General features: G+C 45.2%; 1 protein-coding gene across 1 annotated transcript in view; it reads right to left on the reverse strand.

The window, feature by feature from the left end:
* Positions 1–2,052: 2,052 nt before the first annotated feature.
* ZMAT4 (zinc finger matrin-type 4) overlaps positions 2,053–16,145 on the reverse strand; it is a 183,841-nt gene continuing 169,748 nt past the window's right edge. The window contains exon 7 of the mRNA XM_050940296.1: positions 2,053–2,395. Within this exon, the coding sequence (XP_050796253.1) occupies positions 2,380–2,395 (16 nt within the window). The 3' untranslated portion in view covers positions 2,053–2,379. The remainder of the gene's footprint in view (positions 2,396–16,145) is intronic.

Genomic DNA, 16,145 nt, shown 5'->3' on the forward strand with positions numbered 1-16,145 from the left:
ATTATTCATGAGGAAGCAGAAAGCAAGGACAGAAGCACCTCAAGGAGAATCACACTATTGCACATGCATAAAACAATCAGGATCATTCCTCTACAGAGAAAGTTTATCTTTACATTGGAATTCATAGGATCCCAAAGTCCCCAGAACCTTTTAAATGCAGATGCGTTTTATAGCTCATACAATCCACATTTGTTCTGCATTGTCTTTACCTCTTGGAACTTGGTAACATTTAGTCCAGTTCCTACAGATGGGTTAGGTAATTAACTTGGGCTCCCTCTGCTGGCTGCATGACTTTGCCGCAGAAAAATTAACAATACTGCAGGATATGGCTTGCCAGTGGCTCCAGTTATTTTTGTTATCAATCTACTACCAAGTCAGTGAACAATAAACTCTTTCCCTGTGGATGAATAATCAATGTCTACAAAGGGGCACCCGGATGAATGGCTTTTATCTTGGAAATTCAGATCTTTTCCTGAGCTGAACCCTCCTCCCTCCAAACCCTGTTTGCTCCCTATAAGTGACACCAGTTCAGCATGCACACTCTGCCAATGGGACCCATGGCAGTGGCAGGTTGTAGGCAGAAATTAGTGAATGAATATTGCACACAGTTTGAAGGGATACCACCCCAGAACACCAAAGGACCAGCCTTGAAGGATTTAAAAACAGATGCTCCAGAACGCCTCAACAGGTATTATCCTGTTGAACTCATTTGCTTTCAATCATTGCTATGAACAGTGGATTATGTGATATAGGATAACTATTCAGGCCCAAATCCTTTGCCTAATAGCCATTGCTAGTATCTGGGTCGGGTGCTGGGCAGAAACATGGGAGAAATGAGGGTGAGGCGCTCTCCCCGCCTGATTTTAATAAGCAGCAGTGGAGACTCTCCACAGAATCGATTGTGTCCCAAGAGCGCAGGCCCCAATTCAGCAAAGCATTTAAGTTGTGCTTAAGTCTCTCTCTGCTCGGCCCAGCCTGTGCTTAACTGCAAGTGTGTACCTTCCATGGGGCACAAGCACATGCTCAGTGCAGCTGAATCGGTGCCTGAATAGCAGCATGCCCCCCCCTCTCACTGCAGTGGGCTGCACAAACAGGTGCTGGATGAGCTGCATAGGAGTGATCCCGATGCTCCTGCCCTCACTCCCATTCGGCACTAAGCCTCTCTATGCATGGAGAAGGGACCAGGACTTGTGCCATGGTGTCAAGTTTCCCAGTGCAACGTGAATACGTAACCGTCTCAAAGACATGTCAGGCACTGGGGTTAAATTCAGCAAGTCTAACGGAGTCCAGAAGGAGTCTTAGTTGGCCTAATTTACACCTGTCTGTCCTTCCCACCCCTCATCTTCTTGCGCCTGCTTCCCACTCCTCAGTACATGTACCACATTAACAGAGTCCTTTATACTTCAGTAGGTGGAATTAAGTAGGTGTCAGGGGAGCATAAGAGAATCCAGCTTTCATATCGTGAACCTCACCTCTGAGCTGGGTTCCTTTTCCTTTATTTTCACAATTTTCCCTCTGTTGTCATTTACTTTCTAGAAAAACACCTGGTGCACTGGGCAAAATATCTATTTTATAGAGGAAACATCAATTCACCTAATCACATTGTGTCACTAGCATGGCATAGGTGTTGTTGTTCCTTCCACTGCCTTGAAACATTCCAAACAGGCAATTTGCTTCCTAGGAACATCATGTGGATAGACTAATGCCTTTTGCAGGTTAGCATTCAGCAAAGTCGATAGTGGGGGTAGCGTCCATCTAGCTTCTAGGAATCAAACTTGAATGGCAAGAAAAGGATTTTATTCTTTAATTTTAGCTTTCATTGTTCAGTGAACCATATGTATTTTTTCTGAAGACAAAGAGGAAAGGAAAAGATTCATCCATTATACATACCCCGTGATTCATTTTTTTTCTTTATATGTTGACACAAATCATGCCGAAGAAGGTGAAGAAATCATGTTTATTTCTGGTTGAAGACTGATTACATCACAATCATGGATAATTTAATAGAGCAATTTTATATTCTCAGAAGAAATCTAAGAATAAATATGAAAAAAATAAAATATTTTATTTCCACTGTCTTTGAGGATGAGTGATGTTTAGATGCTGTTTCTTAAAGGATATTTATCATACGTTAAACTGTGTGCTGAATATATTATCTTGAAAGGGTAAAAAAAATATCCATCCAAATATTTTAACTCACCACAAAATTAAAAAAGAAAATCCATGTATTTGTCCAAAGTGAAGATTTAGTTATACGTTAATTAATGAATCCACACAGGAAATGCTCATTGTCCACGAAAGCATCCTTTCTATTGGTTAATAGACTCTCCTTTGCAGAAAAAATCTTGATGTTTTTTCCTTCTTTTGACTGATGAATCACTATTGATTCTTCAGGCTGTAACACAAAAAGGAAGCAGTGATAAGTTTCTTTCTTGTTTCTCCTAGTTTTTGTTTTTGCTTGTTTGCTGCTGCTGTATAAGCGTCTCTCTGTGCACCTGTTTCCATCATTTACCCGTGTAACCTTGAGTACATCCTATGTATCTGACTGCTTATTCAATTATATATCAACTTGTAATTGTTCCTAGGAGACAAAGGTATAACAAGATTCAGTGTCTAGAAGTTGAAGCTAGATAAATTTGGAGTAGAAATAAGGCACACATTTTTAACAGTGAGGGTGATTAACCGTTAAAACAACTTAACCACAGGTTTGTGGTGGATTCTTCATCACAGGACACTTTTACATCAAGATTGGATGTTTTCCTAAGAGAGATGCTCTAATTCATCCACAGCTATTGACTTGTAGCAGAAATTAATTCAGAGAAGTCCTATGACCCGTGCTATGCAGCAAGTCAGAGTAGATGATTACAATGCTTTCTTTTGGCCTTAACAACTCTGAACCTATCAATCAAACCATTACTGTAGTATCTGAGCATCTCACAAGCAGCTTTATCCTCACAAACACTTCCGGGAAGTAAAGAAATATTAGCATCCTCATATTACGGATAGGGAATTCAGGCATAGAGCAATTACGATCTTTGCTCATAGTCATGGACAAAGTCTGTTTCAGAGTCTGGAGCTGAACCCACAACCCAGACCAGTGTCTTCACGGCACCACCACCCTTCTTTTTACATACGTATTTCACTGTACCATCGGCTTAAACAGTCACCTTCCTTTAAGTCCTCAGTATAAACCTAGAGTTTTTTGCACACTAGGCAATATATTTTTGACAACTGAGAACATTTTCAGGCAGTAAAATAATATGATCTAATATTTATAATTTGTGAGATGGGCTAATGTTTACTTTTTAAAATCGAAGTAATTTCTCCATACACCAAGAAAACAAACAAAAACACAAATTGCACAAGCCATTCAGTGGTTTTCATATTATGATCAAAGCATCAGAGGATATCAGAGACATCTTTATTTTCACTTATATTAAAAGGGAATGGAGAGAATTTAATATTGAGGGGAAATATTACACATTCACTTTTTATAGGCAGTGTAATTATTCAGATCATCTCTGGAGGAAGCAAAATAATGACAAATTAAAATGCCTTTTGAACCCCATCTACTTTTATAATTGTTCATCTGCTATAGTTGTTATTGCTCTAAACTTCTCCGTATTTTAGTCAGTATTCTGCACAAGACCAAAAACACATGGAAAATTTCATCGATATTAACAAATGTTGCAGTCATCAAGATTAAAAAAACATTTTTAATTTGAGACAAATGTGCTGTGTAGATCAGGTATTTAAAGATATCTCCTGAAATGTAATGGAAATCTAGCCTTAGAGAGACAGAGATCACTCCTGAAGGATAAATGTAATTTATTCTATAGCTTTCTTAGGATGGAAGTTACTTGTAGAACAGAATAAAAACAAATGCAGCATAATAAAATATCACCCCTCTAAAATGTAACCACATAAAACCAAAATGATGGAGTTGAATTTAGAAGTTGTTTGCAAAAATGCATTTATAGGGCGGAAAAAAACCCTAAAGGTTTATGGTGCTTTTTGAAAGTGCTGAGGGATGATATGAGAAGGTTTCTGTGATGGGGATGGAGTTCCACATTGTAACAAAGCGAATATACTATTGCCTGCCAGCTTGAGAGGCAATGGTGAGCTCCCAAGATGGTGGTAATTTGTAAGGGCAGTCAATGTGAGGTTCAAGGAGTAGGATTCAAATGAAGCCAGTGCCAGGAGCTTGTAAGACTTGGAAAACCAGGAGTGCCAGTTTAAAGTCAATCTGTCACTTACTTTGCTGATTCTGGACAAGACCACATGCAGTGGACCTGCCAAACATCTTATCTTCTTAAGTTTTAATTTTAAGTTTGAGGCTAACATGGGATGGGTTTGAGGCATTATCACAGGTGAAAGAAGAGAACAATCTGAATGAAATTTGGAATGAAATGACAACTGTTATGCTCAAATCTGCCAAATCACATGTTCCAAAATGTCAGCCTTGGACCACACTATGGTTAACAGAAAAAGTATTTGGACAGGCAAAAAACAATGCAGAATGAACAGAGTGACTTGAAGACTGAAGCACCTAGGAAAGAGTACAAAGAACTGAACAGGCAGATCTGAAAGCAGACTAGACCAGACAAGAATGAATATATCAGGGCAAAGTGTGAGGAACTTGAGAGTCACAAAAAGAGTACTGCAAAAGGTCAGTATGTTCATAATGGTCAGACTTCTTATCAGAAAGTTTCCCCTATAATCAAGCATAATACAAAATCATGATGGCAGAGTCCTCACTGAAAGTGATGATACTAACCACGCTTGAACAGATTACTGTGCCAATCTGTATGCCTCATCAGAGCCACTTACAATACAGGACGACAGAAAGGAGCGCATAGAGCCAGAGTCATCAATCCTGTGAGTGGAACTGGTGCATACTATTATGAAAACAAAGCCTGGGAAAGCACCAGCGGTAGATAACATACCAATAGAATTGTTAAAAGAAATTAGTGACCTCAGTACTGATATCATGGAGCAGGCAACAGCAAGTGGTTTACCAGTGAGCAGGATGTGCAACATGGGTGTATTCTGTCTCCAAGCCTTTTCAGCACGTACTTAGAATTTATTATATGACAAGACCTGGAAGCTTTTGACAGAGTGGAAAGAGCTGTGATTTCCATTGGTGAACATGTCTTAACCGACCTCACAGACTCCGATGACATGATGCTCTTTGCTACAAGCACCTATACAAGTGTTGGAGTTTGTAAAAACATGTAGCAAGGAATATGGTCTATACCTGAATGAGGTGAAAATGAAATGCATGCACACTGACATGATTAATAGGATGCAAGCAGACATCATGATTAACAGTCAAGCTGTAGAGGCAGTAGATGAATTCAATTATTTGGGATCACACGTATCCAATCAAGGAGGCTGTTCCAAAGAAATCAAAAGATGACAAGAATGTCTTGCTCAGCAATGGCCTCCCTCAGGAAAGACTGGAAAAACAATGGCATCTCAAAATGTGCAAAGGCTCAATTGGTGACAAGCTTATTTTTTTCCACAGCAACTTACAGATGTGAAACTGCACAATTGCAGGGGGAGTAAAAAATACACTTTTGCATGGCAGCCAACAAATGGGAACTCAGATTGCAATGCCTCTCATCCATTTACTGCTTTTCCCCATCTCTTGTATCTTGGAATACAAGATTCTTTAGGGTAGGAGCTGTCTCTGTAACCCTTGTCTGTGCAGAATCTAGCACAATGGGACCCTAATCAGTGCCTCTAGTTGCCTTCATAATACAAATGGAATGTAATAATAGCATGGTGTAGAGGCACGCCAAGAACCTGTCTCGCAACACATCCCCTGCCCAAAGGATAGAAAATGGGGGGTGGGGGTGCTGGTGCTGGTAGGGGGGAATCCTACTTCTATGGCTGGGTAAGGAGGGAAGCAACAAGACAGTGCTCGAACACTAGACTGAGGAGAAGATAATTCTGTGATGTTCAGATACGACTGTGATTAGAAGCATACAAGTGCAGACAGACAGAAAGCAAAGAGTCTGTCCCCTTTTTGCCAAGATGAATGCCCTGATTCTTGTGGCATCAGGTATCTATCCAATTGCACAGCATCCCGCAGTGTCAGATGAAATGGACAGACAGGCATCCCATGTCTTTGTGCCTGCAGCTAATGCCTGGAAACTACAACTATAAAGCCCAGAAAACACAGGAACAGAGGAAATGGGGAGCTATTGCTACGCCTTATTGTCTCAGCGCCTTCTAAGTACACATGGCCTATGTTAGCTCCTAGAGTTAGGCACATGTTTCCACCCCATCAGGCTGTAAGTATTTGTTTACACTTTCTTAAACAGAATGAAAAAAAATATGGAAATGCAATCATGGTGAAGAGTGACATTTCTCCAGGCACGATATTTACAATATTTTGATTAGCTCAGATTTCTGAATGGCAAAGCAGCTTATGTTAATAAATACCTAACTCCAATTAGACATCTGCATTCACAGTCTAAATAAAACCCACAGCCACCAAGCATGTCATTTGCTTCTCAGTGGGCAATAAATCTCCTGGGCTTTCGCAAGAAGATGCACACTGATTAGCTGAACAGCCATGGGTAACGATCTGGCATGTGTTCATGATCTTCAGAACACTCTTGTCCAGGATGACATGGCAACTGTCAATCTCCAGTTGTTCATTTGGGCACCATCCTGTGCTCCTCATTCAGGAACAATCTCCCATTGGCTCAATGGGAACTTTACTTTAGTAACAACTACAGGATTGGGCCCATCTTCTCTCATTTGATTTCTTCCTCTGAAGCCCTGGTTTTGGGTATGTCTACACTACAGCCAGGGATGTGAATGGCAGTTCATGTAGACCGACCTGTGCCAGCTGTACTCTAGCTAGCTTGCTAACAATAGAAATGAGGACGCCATGGTTTGGCCTTCAGTGGTAGCTGCACAAGCCCAACAGACTCCCCAGGGCACGTACTCACTTGTGCCGCCAGCACTGAAGCCTGCATCAAGACGTCCTCATTCCTAATTTTAGCAAGCTAGCTAGAGCACAACTAGTTACTCCTGAGGGAATTCTGCAGCAAAAAATTAAAAATTCTGTGCACAGTATTTTAAAATTCTGCAAAAATCTATTTATCAATAACAAATGTGGAGGCTCCAGCATGGCAGTTGGGAGCACAGGCTACTGGCTGAACGGGACATGGACTTGGTGGTGAGGCCGCACTCACCCTTGATATAGCACAAGGGCTGGACCTGTCCCAGAAATGCCCCAGGGCCCTGCCCCTCCATGCCAGCCGCACCAAGCACGGGCAGGTAGGCAGGCTTAGCCCGGCAGAATCCCAGCATGTGGGGAGAGAGTTCTGTGTGGGGCAATCTGGGTCTAGGTGGCTCAGTGGGAGGTCTGGGTGGGTGGGGATCTGGATGCACAGGGGCTTGTTGCAGGGTTCCAGGTACAGGAGCAATGGGACTCTGCAGGGGATCCAGGTGAAGGTGGTTAGGGCTCAGCAGGGGGTCTAGGTGTGAGGGGTTTAGCAGGGGGGTCTGGGTGTAGCTGGTTGGAGTTTGGGTGCAGGGACTCATCAGGGTAAGGGTTGGAGTGCTGGGGGGCTCACCAAGGGGGTAGTCTGGGTGAAGAGGGATGGGAAGGGGGTCCAACTGTAGGAGGTGAGGCTCAGCGGGGTGAGGGTTGGTGTGTGGGGGCTTGATGGGGGGTTCTGGGTGCAGGGATTGGGTGGACAGTCGAGCAGCTCCCCATACAGTGACCCCTCCCCACATGGCTGAGGAGCAATGGGAGTGGGAGGGGCAGAGCTTTCTGTAGCTGGGGGGGGGTTCAGGAAGGGGTCTGACATAGCCCAGGCTGCTATTTCAGGAGAAGAGCAAGTCCCGTCCTTCCCAGCCCAGCTGGACTAGTAGCTGAGCAGGGTAGGACCCACCAGCTGAGGCATCCCCAGCCCCACATCCCCCCCTCTCCCTGCAGTGATTTACCTCTCCGCCAGCTGCTCCAAGTAGCCAAAATGATGCGCTCACATTGCTGGGGAGGGGCACATGACCGCTCCTGAGGCTTCCCTTTGCTTCCCCTTTAGAAAGTCATTTTTCTGCAGGGAAGCAAAGAAATCTGTGGGGGACATGAATTGTACGCATGCACAGTGGTGCAGAATTCCCCCAGGAGTAGCTAGTGCAGGTGTGTCTACACAAACTGCCAGTCTTACCCCTGGCTGCAACATAACAGAACCCTTTGAGAAAGGAATTATAATTCTGTGGGGTGCATGAATGGCACCTGGGAATGGATAAATGACTGGTTATAAAAATACAGAGAGCATGTGAGAGCGCCAGCAGATAACAGGGAAGTTTATTTGCTGGTAAAAGAAAATAAACTGAAAAGAGGGAAGATAAAGTTCCTGTTCATGGAAGTCGGTGTCATTATCGGCTACATCATAAGACACTAACTACTAGGGGCTGAGAAGAATCTGATGTGTCTGCCCCTCATCACCTACAGCCAAGACACATCTCAAGCTCTCAGTACTCTCAGGTAGGTATAAATCAGGACAGCTCCACAGCAGCCAATGCAGCTACAACAAATTACAACTGCTGAGGAGCTGGCCCCCAATGGTCTATTAGCTACAAATAAGATAATAAAAGAAACATGGTTTCCACCCAAGTTGTTGCTGCTTGCATCGGACCGACATGAGGCCCAACAGAGCGGATGGAAACTGAATACAACAAATACAAGGGACAGATTTTGAAAGCCCTGTTTTACCACAAAATGGGGGTGTGTTGTGGTCTGTCTGGCAGTGAAAGCGAGATGGGAAATGCTGCAGAGACCAATGTGAGAGACAGCATTGCAACAATGGAACTGGAGCCACACGAGGGGACAGTTTCTCTATCTCAGAATCTTCTTCCTGAAGTCTAGATTCTCAGTAGTAGTAATAGTATTACAGTTGCACCATGAGGCCTGCACTGAGACCAGGGCTCCCCTGTGCTAGGCACTGAACTCACACATAGCTAGTGACAGTCACTGCCCCAAAGCGCTCATAATCTAAACAGACAAGACAGACAAAGGGTGGAGGAGAAACTGAGGCACAGAGACGGACAGTAGCTTGCCCAAAGTCATGTGGCATGTCAGTAACTAAGCCAGGAACAGAATCCAGGTCCCTGACACCCAATCCCCCCCATATCCTCAGATGAGGGGACTGGGGCACAGAGAGATTAAAGGGCAGATTTTTCATAAGTGCTTTTCAGCCATAACTTCAGTTGAAGCCAAAGGGAGCTGCAGCCTGAGTAACTCACCCCAGCTCACACAGGGACACTGACAGAGCCAGGAGTCAAATCCCAGCACAGTGCCTTAACCAAAAAAATCCTTCCTCTTGGCATGAAGGTCAATGGGACTGTGCTTGTAAATCACTTAGCCAATGGGAGTTAGGCACCTAGGTGCTTATGAGAATCAGACCAGGAGCCTACCTGCATCTTTACGCATCTAAATACCTTTAAAGTTCTGGTCCACTGGCATTTTTTAAACTCCCACCCTGCAAGCCTTATTTCTATATGCAAAACCACTGAGAACTGATCTGGAGCTGCAACAGGGCATTTATCCAAACAGAGATATTTCCAGTTGAACATGGTGATGAATGCAATCTATTTTACCTGTTTATTGTATGTGCATGCTAATAAATATGGAATAATTTTTACAAATTAATATGGAATGCTAAGATGTCTTCACATCCAGAATCTGTAGGTACTGAATGATCTTACTCACTTAACTAGGGTTTATTTTTAGAAACATTTTTATTGGCTCTTTCCAGACTATATGAAACAAACCAGAAAAGAACCAAGAGTTTTGTCACTTACTGTTTGTCATCAACAATGAAGAGCAAGGCCAATTATTATTAGCAGGCAAATATGCCAAATTATCTGTGATGGGATGTTAGATGGGGTGGGATCTGGGTGCTGGCTGGTGAGTCTTGCCCACATGCTCAGGGTTTAGCTGATCGCCATATTTGGGGTCGGGAAGGAATTTTCCTCCAGGACAGATTGGCAGAGGCCCTGGAGGTTTTTTGCCTTCCTCTGCACTGCAGCGTGGGGCACGGGTCACTTGCCGGAGGATTCTCTGCACCTTGAGGTCTTTAAACCACGATTTGAGGACTTCAATAATTCAGACGTAGGTTAGGGGTTTGTTACAGGAGTGGGTGGGTGAGATTCTGTGGCCTGCGCTGTGCAGGAGGTCAGACTAGATAATCATAATGGTCCCTTCTGACCTTAAGGTCTATGAGTCTATGTGACTGTCTTCAAATGGTTCCCAGTTAATGTGACCCTTCCCCCCATTACTACAGCCCTGCACAAATCCTGCCTTCCATTTGCCATCAGTCCACATGGAAACTAGGCTGCTTACGGTGACTGTGATCCAGTGCAAGATGATACTCGCAATTACACACTATGTCATGCTTCTTCCTTCATGAACCATTCTGTTCGCTTGTTGTTCATTTTGCAGGGGCGGGGGTGTAACAAGAATATTTATTTTTGGAAAGCAAGTCAGACAATGACTCAATCACCTTGGCACTGTTTACAAATCCCTAATTAAAGGTTTAGTTCTCCTCCCCCACTGCAGATGTTCCAGAGTCCAGCCTCATTTCAGAATGTTTGTGTATTTGCATGTGTGTTTGTGGGCATGCATGCACGCAAGAACTATGTATCTAAGCTATAGATTCACAAAGTAAAATTTAAAAAAGTAGCTCTCACTCATCAGCCCTGCACATGAATGTCTAACCCTCACCAAACCTGCCAGGAGGACTACACAACCACTGGGGTGAAGATATTCTGCAGCGTCGCAGATTTTTGCTGCTTATCTGGTTCTAATCCCTTCAATCCCGAGGTTCATTATAGGATCTCAAGTGGATCTGTATTTTCTTCTTTTTTATATATAAAACTTAAAATATTTATGGTTTTTTGGGGGGAATAAAGAGGCTCTTAGATGTAGCTTTGCATATTCACTGGCCAATGGAAAATCAGAGCTGACAATGCTAGCTGCATCCCTCTACATCTCTTATTAAATGCTGAAATATCAACCTAGTCAATTTCAGCAATTCTTTCCCTCTGCCACTTCTTCCCATCTTTGGCCAACCAAGTTCAGCAGACCGGCATCCAGGATTCAGATCTGACTTTGAAACTCCTGTAATGACAGGTGGGGTGGGGGGAAAGAGGGGAAATGTGAAGAGTCAGTTAGATGGACTTTGAGTCCCAGCTTTGCTGACCGAGCCCCAAGACCATCAGCTTTGATGCTGAGAAATGAAGGAAGGTCAGAATAACATGCAGGGCCAGTGCAAGAAAGTTTCGCGCCCTAGGCAAAACTTCCACCTTGCACCCCCCACCCAGCTAGCCCCGCCCCCCCTCCGCCACGGCAGCTAACTCAGCATCCGACCAGGGAGCCCTCCCGCAGCAGCTACCCCGCCCCACAGTGACAGCTAACCCCTCTCCCCCCTCCATCCCCCCACGGCAACTAACTCTGCCCAGGGAGACCCCCACCACCACGGCAGCTAACCCCGCACAGGGAGACCCCCCCAGCCACGGCAGCTCACCCTGCCTGAGGAGACTTCCCCCCTCTTCCCGCCCCCCGGCCATGGCAGCTAACCCTGCCTAGGGAGACACCCCTGCATCCTGCCACGGCAGCTAACCCTGCCTGGGGAGACTTCCCCCCTCACCTCCCCCGCCATGGCAGCTAACCCTGCCTAGGGAGACTTCCCCGCTCTCTTCCCCCCGCCATGGCAGCTAACCCTGCCTGGGTAGCCCGCCCCAGCTCACCTCGACTGAGCACGCTGGCGCTGCTCTAATTCTCCTCCCCGCCCAGGCTTGCGGCGCTGATTGGAGGAGACTTAGAGCTGGGCTGTGTGCTCAGCAGAGGAGGCAAAGTGGAGGTAAGCTGGGGCAGGGAGCTGTTCCCCTGTGCGCCCCCCCCTGTTACTGTGGGCAGCCCTCCCCGCGCACCCCTCCACCCAGCTCACCTCCACTCCACCTCCTCGCCTGAGGGGACTTTTAGGCGCCCCCAACCACTAGGCAGCCGCCTAGTTTGCCTAAATGGTTGCACCGGCCCTGACAACATAGGCCGCTAAGCAGCAGCTCAAAGGCTGCTATTCAGTAAGTTATTTAAAGCATAATTCGGGGATGGATTGGCTGTGTGTTACCCTCTGGAACGCTTTCAGTAGCTGTAATAGAAATTTATTGTTTGGTTCACTCTTGTTTTATATGGCTCTTGTCTTACAGCTGCTCTCCAGAAGCCTAATCTGCTGGGTAATTTTGGGGTGCGATCATCTTTCCATGCCCAATCTGTCCCAAGAGGGCATGTCTTTCCATTATAAAACATTTTTGAAAGTGTGCCAGGTTCATAAACTGTTTTTTGTTGCCTTGGATACAGCAGTTCACTAGCAAACCCTTTGTATTGAAAGGATAAGGGGAAAGTATCATCACTAACCAAAGATAACAGGAATGTTTAAAGGGGTGCAGCATATAGGAATAGGAATTGGCTAGGTAAGACATAGGTATAAGTTAAAGCAATAATGCAATGAATCTACAAGCCTCAAGGCCTGTAAGACAACAGCTTAGTTAAACTAATCAAGCCGCCCCAAAAGCCTTAGCATAAGCAGATAACCAGGAGTAACCCTAGATTATAAAATATCACAAGAATAGAATGCTGTAATAGACAGGTGTGTATATTGCTGAAAGAATGGATGTGTCTTGAATCACTGAAGTTCACTGGCTGAGAAATGATTAGAACAACATTTGCCAGTGCTATTCACTTATGCCAAAGATCTTGTAAGTAAAACACCTCCATCTGCACTGATTTCATAGTCATAGGCATCATCTGTGTTAGGGCAGACCTGCATAATGCTTAAACTTTCTAAAATCTTTTAGCCTTTTGCAAAGGCATACGGCCGGGGCTCGACCCTCCCTGAGGAAGAGGGGAGCCACACTGGCCTCGATACACGTTGTCTATGTCAGCCTCTTTCCTCAGGGCTGAGCGATGCTGCACAATCGCTCGGGGCCCCAGCCTTCTGCTATAAGGCGGGGCAACAAACACAAAGTTATAGAGGCTCAGACTCTCTTGGCTCAGGGCTGAGCAACAATAGTCCAGGCAGCTCGAGCCCTTTGGGGCAGGTGGCACAGTTAAAGGGGGCCCAGTGGCACAGTTAAAGGGGGCCCAGGCCCTTGGTTCGGGCGGGGCACCAAACACACAGTTACAAAGGCTCCGACCCTCGTGGCTCAGGGTCGCGCATCAATCACTATACTTGGTGCCCTCCTTGGGCCGGGGAGAGGGGGATTCTGCCACCCGGGGATGGGTGGCAGGGGGAACGCAGGCCCACCCACTCCACTGCGTTCCAGCCCGGGGCCCTAGCAGCGGCTATCACTGCTAACGGTCAGTGGGGTTCCTGACCGTAACACACTGACATGGGTTCAGGTACACTTGCAGCCTGACTGGGGTCGGCTGTCCCTGGGCTACTTCCGATCTCCCCCTCCGGGTCTACCTGATCTGTGGCGTCGGCCCCTGGGAAGTCCAGTAGCAGGAGCCCCTCCCGGCTGGGGCTGGGTGGTAGATCTGGCAGTACCTCGGGGAAGTCCGGCCAGGCCTGCTCCGGGGGTTCCTCGGGGTAACAGCAGGGATGGGGTGACTCCAGCAGTCCCGCCTCATAGTGGGCGCAGGGAAGCTCCGGCAGCTCCTCGTCGTAGCAGGCACAGGGAAGCTCTGGCCAGTCAGGGCAACGGCCCTGGGCCTCAGCAGCCTCCCAGTCACGAGCACCTTCTGGCAGGTCTGCTCCCAACAGCGGCTGGGCTTCAATTGAGCACCGCCGGCCGGCTTTTATACTTCTGGGTCGCCTCCTGACCCTCTGAGGGGTGGGTCCAGTGCCCTGTGGCCCCACCCCTTCCGGCCCCTGACGGGGCTCGACCCTCCCTGAGGAGGAGAGGAGCCACACCGCCTCGCTACACCCTTATTACTGTAATACCCATACTGCACACTCATCCAAGCCCCAGAGAAATGCTTGCTTCTGTTCAGTTGCCTGCTTGCTATAAATAGAAGAGACTCCTACATGAAGCAATGTGTCAGATGTATTCCAGGGACAGATTTGGTCCAGATGAGCTTGGTGTTGGACTGGGGGAATTAGAGGGGAAAGGTAATTGTTGAGAACCCTTTATCTTATCACTAATTCTGTGCTGGCCTGGTACAGTCTATCTTAGAATAGACCCTTCTAGTGCATCATCCCCCATCAGCCCCATCTAAAAGAGGACACAGCCCCAAGAATTTCTTCAAATGAGCGAGTAAAATCTGTTCCATGAAATTTTTATTTTGTTTAAATCCAAAATGCCAACCCTATTCTGTCTTACACATCTGCACTTCGCTATAGGAGATGAAGAATTCTATATTCATCTACTGAGTCACTTAGCCTCAAAGAAAATGGTATAAGAATGAACAATGAATAGACAAAATAGAATAATCAAAGCAATTTCCCATAGAAATTGGTCAGATAAACATCTTTAATTGGCATTCTATTATTATATTTGTAAAATACTTTCCTATGAATTTAATACTAGGTTTCCCCTCTTATTAAATGCCCATGAAGAACTTGTGAGACATTACCAGATTTAAATAATAATGAGTAAGTGATAAGACACTATATTTAGAAGGAGCAATAAGAATATTAATTTGTGAAACAGCAGAAGGTCCTTTTAAAAAATAGAAAAACTGTCCACGTGAGTGATATTGTGAGTGATACTGTGATCTTAACACAGGCATCCTCACTTTTTGCCAAGATGAAAGTTACAGGGGCCTCCTGCTCAATAATTCATGCTTTTTTCACAGCTCTAGAAAGCTTTGGGAGTATCTGAACATTCCACTGAGTCTTGACAGTAAAAGGGTACAAGGCTACTTGCCTCTCTGGTGCCCAGCTAATGGTAATGAACCATAAGAAGCCTTCTAGGCCCAAACTACTAACTGTAATCTCCTTCTGACAGGGTTACCTCAGCCAAAATAATAGGAGGATTTAAAGGTTCCAAGTCTTCTTCCTCTCTGGGGGATGTGGAAGGAATTGCAGGTAGCAGCCATTTTCTCTCACACACCTTACTTCCCTTTGATGTTCTGTATAATATTTTCCTCCATCCTGATGTCTTTTTAGCAGGTGGCACAACAGGCCCAGTTCCCTGTTTTGCCAGTATGCTGCTCTTGTGAACAAATGACGCCCTTGAGTTTGAATAACTCTGAGAAGTCAAACAATCTTGGCACAAAGTAGGGTTCTTCCAACTTCTCCAAACTTTATTCTGAGCCCCATTCAAACTCTTCCATCTTTTTGTTCAGTTTTGTTCCCTCTAGTGAAGGACATAAAAGGATCAGAAAGAGTTACCAGCTAGTGAGTTTGCAGCTGAATGTTGCAAAGTCTTTACCCAGGTCATAAGCACTAGCTGAGGAAATTCCAAAGCTCTGCAGTGGAAACATTCTGCTTTAGGTTTCTTCTACAGTCCAAGAGGCTAGAGATTCTCTCTCTCTCAAATTTTCATCAGAGCATGTTGGGAGGAAAAAATCAGAAAAACACCACTGGGATACAAAGGAAACATCTTTCTACAAGGACCAATCTTCTAAGATTTGAAGATGACACCTTGCTAATTGCAGATGACTAAAAATATGTAATTGGTGATTGAAGAGCTGAATAAAGTATGAGGAATGGATACAAAATCAAAAATGTGAGGTTACATAGGTAACTGTGCAGAAGGCAACCTTGCTGATGTTGCCAGAATGAGAGACAACTTCTTTAGCAGATCTCTATTTACCATCTAATTTATTTCAAATTACATCCATGAGGCTATTCTGCTATGCAAATGATTTGCTTTAGCCTTTGCTGTCTGAACAATAAAAAAGTCTATTGAAAATAACCCTTGCCTCTGAAATTAGTGCTGGGTGATAGCCTCAGGGTGGGATGGGTCCTAAAGCTCTTCTAGACTGAGCAGACTCAGGAAGGTTGGCACTGGCAGGGGGAGGGTAAATGACAGCTCTCTGTGTCAGAGAGCAGGGGCTAATCCCAGCACAAGACTACAGCTGTTGTTCTTCTGGGATTCTGCTGGTAAAGACCGGCAGCTCTGTTTTCTGGCAGATAGAGCTCTGCTTATACAGCTCCTGTCCACATAATAGC

Source organism: Gopherus flavomarginatus, chromosome 2, assembly GCF_025201925.1.
Source record: "Gopherus flavomarginatus isolate rGopFla2 chromosome 2, rGopFla2.mat.asm, whole genome shotgun sequence".
In the NCBI taxonomy this organism is placed as follows: Eukaryota; Metazoa; Chordata; order Testudines; family Testudinidae; genus Gopherus; species Gopherus flavomarginatus.